The sequence below is a fragment of the Anomaloglossus baeobatrachus genome, chromosome 12 (genome assembly GCF_048569485.1).
Source record: "Anomaloglossus baeobatrachus isolate aAnoBae1 chromosome 12, aAnoBae1.hap1, whole genome shotgun sequence".
NCBI lineage: Eukaryota > Metazoa > Chordata > Amphibia > Anura > Aromobatidae > Anomaloglossus > Anomaloglossus baeobatrachus.
Window position 1 is genome coordinate 120,949,394 of NC_134364.1, and position 15,418 is coordinate 120,964,811.

The 15,418-nt window shown below is 44.2% G+C and overlaps 1 protein-coding gene across 3 annotated transcripts in view; it reads right to left on the bottom strand.

The window, feature by feature from the left end:
- Positions 1-644: 644 nt before the first annotated feature.
- The window catches only part of LOC142257877 (contactin-associated protein-like 5), a 512,033-nt gene continuing 497,259 nt past the window's right edge, over positions 645-15,418 (bottom strand). For 2 of the 3 annotated variants that reach the window (XM_075330145.1, XM_075330146.1), the window contains 2 exons: positions 13,181-13,252; positions 645-8,713 (listed from right to left, as the gene is read on the bottom strand). In XM_075330145.1, coding sequence (XP_075186260.1) covers positions 8,517-8,713; positions 13,181-13,252 — 269 coding nt within the window. In that variant the 3' untranslated portion in view covers positions 645-8,516. The remainder of the gene's footprint in view (positions 8,714-13,180; positions 13,253-15,418) is intronic. The other variant, XR_012727671.1, reaches the window with a different exon arrangement.

A 15,418-nucleotide genomic window follows, 5' to 3' on the forward strand; every position in this document is an offset into this window, starting at 1 on the left:
CAGGTTGAAAGTTGCTCAATATGATGATTTAAGAGTGTAATTCACTTTTGATGAACAGTTTCCATGGAGCTAGCTCCTAGACGTCCAGTTAACAGGTGGAGAAGTAGGGGTCCTCAACATTATTACCTGTGGTCCCTCCTAATGGAAGGATCTGTGTGTAATGCAGACCAAGGCCATGTCTAATAGAGGGTCACACCACTCAGCGCATGACCCACTGTCCACCTTCTCCTACACTAAGAGAAGAAGCTTAATGGGACACCCTCTACCTCATTACCTTCATATACACAAGTAATAAAAAAAAGGTGTCCTTTATATAAACTATAAACCTCTCCGCCTTTATTATCTACATACATGAAAGTGGTAGAGAAGCTGCGAATCTACAATTAGAGTTGAGCGAGTACCTACATATTCGCACTCGCTATGCTCATAACGAGTACTGTCTAATACTCACATATTCATTCCGAATAGCATGTGCGATGCAAGTCAATGGAGAAAACTCGCAATGTAACGAGTAAACCGAATTTCGCACTATTTGCTACTCGCATGAATAGTTTGGCATTTGGGTTACTTGTTACGTTGCGAGCTTTTCCCCATTGACTTGCATTGCACACGCTATTCGGAATGAATATGCAAGTATTAGACAGGACTCGTTATGAGTATAGCGAGTACGAATAGTTAGGTACTCGCTCATCTCTATCTACAATGTGGACCTCCTCTCCCAATAAATCCATACTCAGTAGTAATATATCAGGCCTTGTCCTCTAATTGGACACTCGTGCATTACCTTCACAAACATAAATATATGAGCAAGTGATATCTTCTAATGGTAAAACTATTCACTCCTTTTCTGCACTATGACCTGACCCATTAGATGTATATACACTAGTGATGGAACTGGTGTAACGTAGAATTCACCCTTACCTTCATATACAGTAGGGATTGAAGAAATGTCTCCCTGCAAATTGGACTAGCTCCATTACCTCCATATACACCAGTGATAGAGCAGTGGTCACCCTACAATGAGAACCTCATCCATTACCTCCATATACACCAGTGATAGAGCAGTGGTCACCCTACAATGAGTACCTCATCCATTACCTCCATATACACCAGTGATAGACCAGTGGTCACCCTACAATGAGTACTTCAACTATTACCTCCATATACACCAGTGATAGAGCAGTGGTCACCCTACAATGAGTACCTCATCCATTACCTCCATATACACCAGTGATAGAGCAGTGGTCACCCTACAATGAGTACTTCAACTATTACCTCCATATACACCAGTGATAGAGCAGTGGTCACCCTACAATGAGTACCTCATCCATTACCTCCATATACACCAGTGATAGAGCAGTGGTCACCCTACAATGAGTACTTCAACTATTAGCTCCATATACACCAGTGATAGAGCAGTTGTCACCCTACAATGAGTACTTCAACTATTAGCTCCATATACACCAGTGATAGAGCAGTGGTCACCCTTCAATGAGTACCTCATCCATTACCTCCATATACACCAGTGATAGAGCAGTGGTCACCCTACAATGAGTATCTCACCCATTACCTCCATATACAGCAGTGATAGAGCAGTGGTCACCCTACAATGAGTACTTCAACTATTAGCTCCATATACACCAGTGATAGAGCAGAGGTCACCCTACAATGAGTACCTCATCCATTACCTCCATATACACCAGTGATAGAGCAGAGGTCACCCTACAATGAGTATCTCACCCATTACCTCCATATACAACAATAATAGAGCAGTGGTCACCCTACAATGAGAACCTCACCCATTACCTCCATATACAACAGTGATAGAGCAGTGGTCACCCTACAATGAGTACCTCATCCATTACCTCCATATACACCAGTGATAGAGCAGTGGTCACCCTACAATGAGTACTTCAACTATTACCTCCATATACACCAGTGATAGAGCAGTGGTCACCCTACAATGAGTATCTCACCCATTACCTCCATATACAGCAGTGATAGAGCAGTGGTCACCCTACAATGAGTACTTCAACTATTAGCTCCATATACACCAGTGATAGAGCAGAGGTCACCCTACAATGAGTATCTCACCCATTACCTCCATATACACCAGTGATAGAGCAGTGGTCACCCTACAATGAGTATCTCACTCATTACCTCCATATATACCAGTGATAGAGCAGTGGTCACCCTACAATGAGTATCTCACCCATTACCTCCATATACAACAATAATAGAGCAATGGTCACCCTACAATGAGAACCTCACCCATTACCTTCATAGACAACAGTGATAAAACAGGTGTCCCCCTGCAATGTGGACCTTTCCCATTACCACCAAATACACTGGTGTTTGAAGAGATATCATCCTACAATATGGCTATTAGACCATATACACCAGTAATAGATTAGGTGTCACCTTACAATGTGGACCTCCATCATTAGATCCATATACCCTAGTGGAAGAGGAAGTGTTGCCCTACAATGTGTACCTCACCCTTTACCTCCATATATATTAGCAATAGACTAGGTGTCACCCTAAAATGTGGACCTTCTCCTATTACCTCCAAATACACTAGTGGTTAACCCTAGAACGCGCAACCATAGAAATCTACCATAGAAAACTAGTGACCTAGCAGGCCTGCGAGGCCCCGGGTATGCTTTCTAGGGTTACAGAGGTGTTTCCCTACAATGGGGATGCTTACCATTACCTTTCCGTATACCAATGATAGACAAGATGTCATACTATAAGGTAGACCTTTCCCATTACCTCCATATATACTAGTCATACAGCAGAGGTCACCCTAGAATGAGTACCTCACCCATTATCTCCATATTCTATATACAGCAGTGATAGAGCAGTGGTCACCCTACAATGAGAACCTCACCCATTACCTCCATATACACCAGTGATAGAGCAGTAGTCACCCTACATTGAGAACCTCACCCATTACCTTCATAGACAACAGTGATAAAACAGGTGTCCCCCTGCAATGTGGACCTTTTCCATTACCACCAAATACACTGGTGTTTGAAGAGATATCATCCTACAATATGGCTATTAGACCCATATACACCAGTAATAGATTAGGTGTCACCTTACAATGTGGACCTCCATCATTAGATCCATATATACTAGTCATACAGCAGATGTCACCCTACAATGTGGACCTTCCCCATTACCACCATATCCACTAGGGTTTGAAGAGATGTCACCCTACAATATTGTCCTCCAACATTAGATCCATATACACCAGTAATAGAGTAGGTGTCACCCTACAATGTGGACCTCACCCGTTACCTCCATATATATTAGCAATAGATTAGGTGTAACCCTAAGATGTGGCTCTCACCCGTTACCTCCATATATAGTAGCAATAGAGTAGGTGTAACTCTAAGATGTGGACCTCACCCGTTACCTCCATATATATTAGCAATACAGTAGGTGTCACCCTACGATGTAGACCTCACCTATTACCTCCATATATATTAGCAATAGAGTAGGTGTAACCCTACGATGTGGACCTCACCCATTACCTCCATATATATTAGCAATAGAGTAGGTGTCACCCTACGATGTAGACCTCACCTATTACCTCCATATACACTAGTGGCTAAAGAGGTGTTTCCTTACAATTGTGACATTTACCATTACCATTTTGTATACCAATGACAGAGAAGATGTCATCCTATAATGTAGACTTCTCTCATTAACCCAATATACACTAGTGATAGAGATGTCACCCTACAATATGGATGAGCTCCACTACCTTCTAATACACTAATAATTGAAGAAGTACAATGCGGCCTCCTTCATTACTCCCATATATTCTAGTTATAGAGCAGGTGTCACAATACAATAGGGTCCTCCTCCTCCTCCTATTACTTAGATTTAAAGTAGTGACTAACCAGGCACCATTCTGCAATATTGACACTAGACCCCATTAACCTCATATCTAAAATAATAGTATTAGTATCAATGTAAACAGCTTTTTTAACCTCCAATTAGAGGAGACTTGTCCTCTAATGTCCTCTAATGTAGTCCTCAGCTCCCTATATGCAATAACAGAGCAGGTCTTATCCTCCACTGTAATCACCGCACCCTATATACACTAATAGAGCTTCTGTCATCCATGGTTGGGCCAAGAACCTACAGGAATCAGAATATATTTATATAAAATACATTTTTTGTTTCCATTTAACCTCTCATTCTGATCTATGCAAAAATAATCCAAGCCCTCCAGCTCCCCGTTATAGTTTTAGAAACATCTACTAAATATAGATTTAATTTAAAATTATATTTTTCATCAAAAATAAGATATTTCCAGTCTCCACATACCGTAATAGAAGCCAGCAATACTCCACGCACAGCCTACAGGATGCACATTCATGTTCTGCTGCTCCCACTGATCTTACAAAGGAATAAATAACAGTCCAGCTAAATTGTAACATTTTCCATTCACTATATCTGTTCCGAAGAAACTTAAAGTGTAACTGTCATTTTAATTTTTATTCCATAGATCAATAATACACATGTAAATAATCAACTTTGTAATATATATTATCAGACAAATCTGAGATAGGAGATGGCGGCTGTTACTGATGAGATTCTATGATGACGGGAGGAAGGAGCACAGCTCTGCATCTAGCTCCTCCCTCTGTCACCAGCCAACCTCCCTCTCAACATCTAGCTCCTCCCCCTACTGCCAGCTAACCTCTCTCTACGTCTAGCTCCTCCCTCTGCCGCCAGCCAACCTCTCTCTCTACATCTAGCTCCTCCCTCTGCCGCCAGCCAACCTCTCTCTCAACATCTTGCTCCTCCCTCTGCCGTCAGCCAACCTCTCTCTCTACATCTAGCTCCTCCCTCTGCCGCCAGCCAACCTCTCTCTCAACATCTAGCTCCTCCCTCTGCCGCCAGCCAACCTTTCTCTCTACATCTAACTCCTCCCTCTGCCGCCAGCCAACCTCTCTCTCTACATCTAGCTCCTCCATCTGCCACCAGCCTCAGTCTCTACATCTAGCTCCTCCCTCTGCCACCAGCCTCAGTCTCTACATCTCGCTCTTCCCTCTGCCACCAGCTTCTCTCTTTACATCTCGCTTTTCCCTCTGCCACCAGCCTCTCTCTCTACATCTAGCTCCTTCCTCTGCCACCAGCCTCTCTCTACATCTAGCTCCTCCTTCTGCCACCAGCCTCTTTCTCTACATCTAGCTCCTTCCTCTGCCACCAGCCTCTCTCTCTACATCTAGCTCCTCCTTCTGCTACCAGCCTCTCTCTCTACATCTAGCTCCCCCCTCTGCTGCCAGCCTTTCTCTCTACATCTAGCTCCTCCCTCTGCCACCAGCCTCTCTCTCTACATCTAGCTCCTCCCTCTGCCACTAGCCTCTCTCTACATCTAGCTCCTCCCTCTGCCACCAGCCTTTCTCTCTACATCTAGCTCCCCTTCTGCCACCAGCTTCTCTCTACATCTAGCTCCCCCTTCTGCCACCAGCCTCTCTCTCTACATCTAGCTCCTCCCTCTGCCACCAGCCTCTCTCTACATCTAGCTCCCCCTTCTGCCACAGTTTCTCTCTCTACATCTAGCTCCTCCCTGTGCCACCAGCCTCTCTCTACATCTAGCTCCCCCTTCTGCCACCAGCATCTCTCTCTACATCTAGCTCCTCCCTCTGAGACCAGCCTCTCTCTACATCTAGCTCCTTCTTCTGCCACCAGTCTTTCTCTACATCTAGCTCCTCCCTCTGCCACCAGCCTCTCTCTACATCTAGCTCCTCCTTCTGCCACCAGCCTCTCTCTCTACATCTAGCTCCTCCCTCTGAGACCAGCCTCTCTCTACATCTAGCTCCTTCTTCTGCCACCAGTCTTTCTCTACATCTAGCTCCTCCCTCTGCCACCAGCCTCTCTCTACATCTAGCTCCTCCTTCTGCCACCAGCCTCTCTCTACATCTAGCTCCTTCTTCTGCCACCAGTCTTTCTCTACATCTAGCTCCTCCCTCTGCCACCAGCCTCTCTCTACATCTAGCTCCTCCTTCTGCCACCAGCCTCTCTCTACATCTAGCTCCTCCTTCTGCCACCAGCCTCTTTCTCTACATCTAGCTCCTCCCTCTGCCACCAGCCTCTCTCTACATCTAGCTTTTCCCTCTGCTGCCAGCCTCTCTCTCTACATCTAGCTCCTTCTTCTGCCACCAGTCTTTATCTACATCTAGCTCTTCTATCTGCCACCAGCCTCCCTTTCTACAACTAGTTCCTTCCTGTCATGACCTCTGCTGGCCCATGAAGGGTTGTCTGGTGGTCCGGGTTTGCTCTGATGTGGCTCGGTCCAGGACTCATGCTGCTTTATCTTGGCGGGATCTCTCCCGGAGTGTCGCCAGTGATAGCTCCTGTTTACAGCATGTGCTTTTAGTTCTTTGATCTGCCCTGCTACCAGCTGACCTGTTCCTGACCTCCGTTCCCCATGTTCTGTTTGTCTCCTTTGTCCTGTCCACCCTGCATCTGTTCTTTGTCCCGCTCCCTGCCACTCTATTGTTCTGACTGACCTCCCGGCTTCTGACTTCGATAACGTGACCTGACTTAGTCTCAGCTTCCTGATTTTGTATATACATGCTCTCCCGACCTCTGTGCCTGCAACCGGCTTATGTTCTTGCTCTTTCCCTCTGTCCTGATTTGACCTCTTGGCGTAGTCTCGGCTTGCTGACTTCTCGTTTGTCTGTGTGTGTTTCCCCAGGTGCTTTGCTTCTGCCTTGGGGTTAGTGTTGGTCCTCTCGGCTTCCGCGCACTCTGGTGGTAGCTTGTCAATACGCATTGTCTGACTGTACACTCTGTCTGACATGCGCCCCCTGGTGGTAGCTTGTCAGAACACAGCCTGACAGTACATATAGCGTGACACTCCTTCTGAACCTAGCTCCTCCCTCCCCCCATCATCACAGAATCTCATCTGTAACAGCCGTCATCTAACTCAGTAATGGCAAAGTCTTCACTGAATACAGATTTTACCTCCAAATTGAGAATTTGAATAATAACTGATCAATTCTGGCAGAGAAAGAAGCAGTTTTGTCTGATAAAATATATTACAAAGTTGCTTATTCACATGTATACTATTGATTTCAGGAATACTAATTAATACATCTGTTATGTTTTAAGCTATATTCCACAAATAGAGTAGCTTTCCTGCAGTCCTGACTGGGATATGTACTTCGTATGTATTAGAGTAGGATAAATACACACACATATATATATATATATATATATATATATATATATATATATATATATATATACACATACACAGAATATATACTGCTCAAAAAAATAAGGGGTGCACCAGCATACAAAATCCTTGCTTGTGTTCCCTTTATTGGTTTGAGCAGTATATATATATATATATATATATATATATATATATATATATATATATATATAAAAAAAAGAGAGGTTCATTGGGCAAGCGCATGTTGCTGGAGTCATGAAAGGCAAAAAGTAAGGTTCAGGAGAGAGCTCGAAGCCCTCATGATTACCCTGAGAGCCCCCTCGAAATTAAAGACGGTTATTATCTCTAGTGCTTGTATATAGTCTGCAGGGAATATGATTTTATACTGCTTTATATCATATATTAAAAAATTGCATAAAATCTGTTTCTACAAAGATGAAGGCCAAAAACCCCTAATTCCAGTGTATACAACAAAATGTTGTGATCTCTGCTTGTTCAGTGTATGTACAATTGATGTTCTGGCTCAATGTTATCAAGTGCATTAAGGAAAGAGGGTGAAGATAATGAAAGTATTAGCTCCCCATCCTCAGTGGTCATCTGTTTAATCTCACATGTTCAAGAACCTCTATAGAATTGATTCTTAATAAAAGAAAATTGACTGTAAAATTTAAAATTTAAAGGGTTATTTCCATTTTCATAGATGGGTATTGCTGGATGGCACTTCTAAATAAAAGCAAGTTTGCAATTTACTTCTTGTTAAAATTTTAATTTGTTCCTGAAATATTAACAGTTTTGTTTTGTTTACAGCTCGTTGCTAGACAGCAGCGGTGGTCGGTTACTTAGGCAACGAGTTTTAAACAGAAAATAAATGTTAATATCTCAAGAACAGCTCAAAATTTTAATTAGCAGTAAATTGCAAAAGTGCTTGTTTTTCCAAGCACTATCCAACAATATCAATCTATAAAATGGGAATAGCCCTTTAAGCAGCACATATTTCCTACATATACTGAGTGTCCTTCATATAATAGTGATAAATAATTAGTCCAAAAACATAAAATTTATCAAATGATGTTTTGAGGGTTTCAGTGTCATTTTGCAAGTAAACTCTTTATCCAGAATGTATGATTTGGAGCTTTTTTAAGATATTCTCTGCCATCAATGTCCTTGATTCTGTCCTTCAAGTCACTTTTGAGAGCTACATAGAGGCAACAGAGTAAATACTTGGTAGTTGTATCCCTCTGGAGAAATCAGGTGGTTAATAAAAACTGCAAAAATGTGAAAAAGAAAAGAAACAGATCATGTAGAAAGCGAGTCAGATAAAATACTCCTTTCTGCACTCGCTGACTGTGTTCTGTAGGTCTGGCTCATTCCTGTACGGATAGTCCATGCCGCCTGGATATTCCTTCTCCTTAGACTGATTTTTTCTGTGAGTTTTTTTGTGTTGGTAAAGAAATTTTATCAATATCGCCACAATGCAGAAAATGATGAATATCGTTACGGCTATCACACCTAGAAACAAGCAGAGAGAATGGTAAGTATCTTAATTTAACAGGGGACATCACCTAGAGTGTCACATATTATTCAATAAGACTATAATAATTAAAGTATAAGATTAAAATTTAAAATTTTCTTAGAAGCTTCTAAAAATACTTTGTCAAATCTATTTTGTGCTGTACTTTTATAGGGGTTTCCTGTATCATTGTACAATACTCTCACTATAGTCATTTTATTCTAGTCACTGTTACTTTTTAGTACGTTCCTCAACTATCTAGCTATTCTAGTGTTTTCTACTTTATGAAACAGTAGCCTTATATCATATACTTGTCAAACATATTTCCATTGACTTCCATGAACAAAACCAGTTTGGACAGTTCTCCTTATACCCCATGTAAAGATCACAAAGGATTGTCTGGTCAACAAAGACACAAATTTGGCAAATGTTTAGCTGTGACATATATTTAAAGAGTTTTCCCACAACCTACAAATAAAAACAGATACGTTATTAATAGAGGTCCTGGGCCTAAACTTTGGGACACCCATCAGTCACTAAAACTGGGATGAGTTTGGATTTAGCTGCTGTGCTAGAGCATTGCAGAATTAAAACTTCTCCTTGTGACGACATGCACTCTGTCAGTGTGTAGCAGGGGTTAAATTTCTTAAAATTCAGCCAGACATGAACATAGTTTGTTTATAAGCGGGAGATAAGCCCCTCATTGTTTCTACAAGACTCTTGTTGACTCATGTAATTGCCTTGGCTAATGAAGGCCAGACACCCAGATAAATCAATTATGCGAACTTCCCATTTTATTACTAAGTAAATTACTAAGTAAAAAGATGTAATGTAACTGCTGTCTCTCCCACGTCTCTAGATATTTTGTATACGGTTTGAAATCTAGCCAATAAGAGCCCAGTCTTATCCACCAATTTTGAAGACCCCAATGGTCTGAATGGAGAGCTCAGGGGTATAAGAAGGAGGAATGTCCATTGCCCCGGGAGACTCTTGCTACATGCCACCAATCTAGGACCTGCGGAACCTATTGGCAAGCCATAACCGAACCTAGATTATAATACTATATGGACTTCAGCATCAAATGCAAGGATTCAGCTGAGCTATCAAGGACTACCTAAGGAAGGAATCCAGCTTGGGACAATTCAGTCACTTGACTACGGGCTTTGCGGTCCTCAGACAGCTTCCTAAATCTGGCGTTATTCCATTCTTGGTGGGTGCCCATCAAAAGCAGGGTGCTGCTGGTTTGGAGTAAGTAGCCCTGGAAGCTCTGAGGCATGGACATTGTAATTCCTGGTGAGCCAGCGGAAGGGTGAGAAACTGTTGCCGATTACATTCTGTGGTTTTGCTGGTTATGTGCCATATGCCGTTAATTGTTTGGGGATCCACTGAAGTCTTAATATTGTGATTCCCTCACCCTGTGTTGTCTGAGTAGTGTTGCGTCCACGGTTAAGGAGGTTGGGCGTTCAGTTGGGATGAGCCCTGGGCCATGCTGTCTTTCTAAAGGTGGCTGGGCCAGCGGACGAAAGCACCCACTGACCTCTGTGTCTCCACACTCCTCTCCACAGTCTTATCCCAAGGAGGGTTGGAGGGCGGGGGGGTTCTTGGGACCGTTAATAGATATCCAACAGAAAAAAGGCACTCACCAGAGATGGTGTTGAAAGATGGTGTTGAAGAGGTAGTTTATTCCCACTTCGGGTTACATGTGAAGCCCTGTGAGGGAGGGGGAGCACATAGCACGGTGAACGACAGCCGTTTCACGCTTCTACATGGCGCTTCAACGAGTCCACTTCTTGGGACCGTTAATGGTTGTATGCCCGTAATGCCTGTAATGCCTCATTCATGTGTTATCTGCTTTTTTTTTTTTTGGCGGATACAATTTGTATCCATAATAATCTATGGTATTGTTTTTTCATGGGCCAAAATTGAACATCCCAGTCTTTCCTGGTCTTAGGTGACTATAAAGATTAGATGGTTGAACAATGTTTTGGCCGATCATACGTTCGACATGCATATTGGCATCTCTAATCTAATCAGACATGCACGATCAACATCTCCAGCCACCATTAGTCGGACAGGAACCTCATACACATTAGATGTCGTCTGAACCATTTGATATAGGCAAACCCCAACCAAGGTGTCAAGTTGTTACTCCATACGTCACACGCTTAGCAGTGTATATACTGTAGATCTCTTGTGGTGGTGAACATGGTTTGGAACCAATGAAGTACTTGCCACTCTCCTCTACTGTTAATGTGCAAGAATTGATAGAGTGGCCGTCACTACATCAGCTATGAGTAGGTTACAGCTCATCATCCGCACAGTGATAGATGACTGGTCATGGCCAAGCTGTGAGGAAAGATAAGATGTTCTGAAAATGCAGCACCAAGAACTAAAGCCAATTACAGAGATGTATAATGTAACAAATGTATCTACAGTCGTGGCCAAAAGGTTTGAGCGCGACATAAATTTTGGTCCTCACAAACTTTGTTGTTTCAGTGTTTTTAGATATTTTAGTAAGACATTTCTAGGTTACTGAAGGCCAATTATAAAAGTTTCCTAAATCTTTTACTTTTATTGTCAAATTTATCAAGTTTATGTGAAGACTCAATATTTAGTACCTTGTTTTTCGAGTCTTCTGCACTTCGCCCTGGATATCAGCTTCTGTGCCAAATCATGACTGATCACAAATCATTCTTGACTTAGTGCCTGGAGATTATCACCATTTCTGTATTTTTGTTTGTCCACCTGCTTTTTGAGAATTTACTGCAGGTTCTCTAAAGGGTTTCCTGGCCATGGATTCAAAATGTCAATGTTTTGTTCACAGAGCTACTCGGTTATCACTTTTTTCTTTGTTACATGGTCTCCATCATGCTGGAAAAAACATTACCCATCACCAAATTTCTCCTGAACTGTTAGGAAAAGGTGGTCATGGAGGATATTTAGATCCCATTCTTTATTCATGGCATTGTTCTTTAGGAAAATTGTGAGTAAAGCCCCTCCATGGATGAAAGGCAAACCCCACACAACTGGTCTCAGGATGATTTGCTGTTGGCATGACACAACATTTATGGTAGTGCTCACCATATCATCTTTGGAAAGTCGTTTTTTATTACTCTGAGAAAATAACTTTGCAGGAAGTCAAGGGATTGGACTGTGGCAAAGTTATTTTTACTCATGAGGCCTCCTTCAGACGGTTTGAGAAATCCCAAAGATTAATTATCTAGAGAAGAAAATATGATCACCACCATGAGTCCTATCAGGCTAACAGTAAATCCTCCTGAGACCATTCATGTGTGTGTGCTTTAAATGCAAAGTTAACTTGAAATTTTGGCTAAGAACACTGCCATGTGTTAAGAATGGGGTCTAAACATCCTCCAAGAGAAACTTTTCCCAATTTGGTAATGCTTTTTCCAGAAAATGTCTGCTTCGATCACCAGGCGACGCGGTGTTCCTGAAGTGGATAATGCTGGTGATGGGAGAGGAGTTGATGCCAGTGGCACTGGTGGGCGCAGGCTCAGCTCATCCACTGGGCTGGGTTTCCTTGGGATCTGCAGTACCACTGGCTGACTGTGGGTGGCATGTGTCTTCCAGCTGAAGTTACCATCATTCAGCTACAACCAATGGGAAGGCACCACACCCTTCTTATTTCCCCTCCTGTGTGCTGACCACTGCCTAAGATAGTTCTGTATTTCTGGTTTCTGTCCCACCCTGTTCTGTTTAGTGATTCTGGTGTTCTGACTTCTGCTTGTTTCCTGACTACCTCTCCTGCCTGCTGTTTTTGTACCTCACTGCCAAATCCGGATTAGACCTCTGCTTTGTTTTCTGATAACGTTCTTGCCTGCGTGATTCTGTCCCTGTTTTGCATTTCCTGGTTCGACCCTGCCTGACGACTACTCTCATCGGACTGCAGCCTTCCACAGGTAGTGATCTCCAGGGTCCTGTAAAATTCCAAATCTCTGTATAGGGGTTAAAGGGTTTCAGGGTTCTAGGGTTCCTGCTTGGTGAGTGGCTTCCCTCTAGCCTGTCCATTACAGCCCGTCTGAGTCTGTGGATCCAGGCAGGCGTAACAGAAAACGTGGTAAATCCTCACAAAGCAAGTGGACACACAAAAACCTCTGTAAAAGTGTGAAACTCCTGATGTGACAAAAATGGGTTTTCATAAGTCGGGATTTGGCCGAGAAGCGGATAGACAGCTGCCAGAGCAAAAAGCAGAAGTATGGAAAATAAAGATCAACACTTTAAATATTGAGTCTTTACATAAACTTGATGTATTTTTCAGTAAAAATTTTTGAAATCCTGATAACTTTACAGCAGTAACCATAGAAATATCCTAAAACATCGAAACAGCAAATTTTGTGAAAACCAAAGTTTGAGTCAATCTCAAAACATTTGTCCACAACTGTTCACATGGTGCCAGTTATTGCACAAAAGACTTAACCCCAAATCATCCATTAATAGCTGGTTACCTCCAATGATGGCAGGACCACTTCTTATTTCATTAGTCAGAGGCTCCCGGTCATCTATCTTCCCAAAGGGATCTGGAGAAACAAAGTGTATATGCAACGACATCAGCGGATCTAATGATTATGTCAATGATTAACCTTCATGGTTTAAAGTAATATTTCATTAGACCCTCAGAACAGATTTATTATCTTAGGGTTTCAAAAGAAACATCTAAAAATTATAGAATATCTGGATTTGCTCTTCGTAACTATCATGCTGTACTAGTGGGGGCACTGAGAAACACTGGAGAAGCTGTTTCTAGATGCAGTTAGCAGATTACCCACTAGAGGGCACAAAAACAATAGAATAGTCAGCAGGCTGAGTTACTACCAGGATGTCAAGTCAAAACCAGGGGAGCAGCAAATCGTGGTCAGGTGCTAGCCAGAGGTCAGGAACCAGGAAGTAACGCCAGAAGGAAGGAGCCGAAGTCAAGTACAACAAAGCAGAGTCATCAGAGGCCAGGAGATCAGAGCTACAAACAGGGACGGGAGAGTCACGGGACTGGACTGGGAAGTTAGGAGGAGCTGATCAGACAGACGGTATGGGGAGATGCAGGAACAGGAGAGTTACGGGACTGGACTGGGAAGTTAGGAGGAGCTGAGCAAACAGATGGTATGGGGGATGCAGGAACAGGAAAGACACAGGATGGGACCAGGAAGTCAGTAGGAGCTGAGCAGACAGACGGTATGGGGAGATGCAGGAACAGGAGAGACACAGGACAGGACTGGGAAGTCAGGAGGAGCTGAGCAGACAGACGGTACAGGGAGATGCAGGAACAGGAGAGTCACGGGACTGGACTGAGAAGTTAGGAGGAGCTGAGCAAATAGACGGTATGGGGGATGCAGGAACAGGAAAGACACAGGATGGGACCAGGAAGTCAGGAGGAGCTGAGCAGACAGATGGTACAGGGAGATGCAGGAACAGGAGAGACACGGGACGGGACCGGGAAGTCAGGAGGAGCTGAGCAGACAGACGGTACAGGGAGATGCAGGAACAGGAGAGACATGGGATGGAACCAGGAAGTCAGGAGGAGCTGGGCAGAGAGATGGTACAGGGAGATGCAGGAACAGGAGAGACACAGGAAAGGACTGGGAAGTCAGTAGGAGCTGAGCAGACAGATGGTACAGGGAGATGCCAGAACAGGAGAGACACAGGACAGGACTGGGAAGTCAGGAGGAGCTGGGCAGACAGATGGTACAGGGAGATGCAGGAACAGGAGAGACACAGGACAGGACTGGGAAGTCAGGAGGAGCTGAGCAGACAGACGGTACAGGGAGATGCAGGAACAGGAGAGACACAGGACAGGACTGGGAAGTCAGGAGGAGCTGGGCAGACAGACGGTACAGGGAGATGCAGGAACAGGAAAGACACAGGACAGGACTGGGAAGTCAGGAGGAGCTGGGCAGACATGCGGCACAGGGAGATGCAGGAACAGGAGAGACACGGGACAGGACCGGGAAGTCAGGAGGAGCTGGGCAGACAGACAGTACAGGGAGATGCAGGAACAGGAGAGACACAGGACAGGACCGGGAAGTCAGGAGGAGCTGAGTAGACAGACGGTACAGGGAGATGCAGGAACAGGAGAGACACAGGACAGGACTGGGAAGTCAGTAGGAGCTGAGCAGACAGATGGTATGGGGAGATGCAGGAACAGGAAAGACACAGGACGGGACCAGGAAGTCAGGAGGAGCTGGGCAGACAGATGGTATGGGGAGATGCAGGAACAGGAGAGACACAGGACGGGACCAGGAAGTCAGGAGGAGCTGAGCAGACAGATGGTATGGGGAGATGCAGGAACAGGAGAGACACAGGACGGGACCAGGAAGTCAGGAGGAGCTGGGCAGACAGATGGTACAGGGAGATGCAGGAACAGGAGAGACACAGGACGGGACCGGGAAGTCAGGAGGAGCTGGGCAGACAGATGGTATAGGGAGATGCAGGAACAGGAGAGACACAGGACGGGACCGGGAAGTCAGGAGGAGCTGAGTAGACAGATGGTATGGGGAGATGCAGGAACAGGAGAGACACAGGACGGGACCAGGAAGTCAGGAGGAGCTGAGCAGACAGAAGGTACAGGGAGATGCAGGAACAGGAGAGACACGGGACGGGACCAGGAAGCCAGGAGGAGCTGGGCAGACAGATGGTATGGGGAGATGCAGGAACAGGAGAGACACAGGACGGGACCAGGAAGTCAGGAGGAG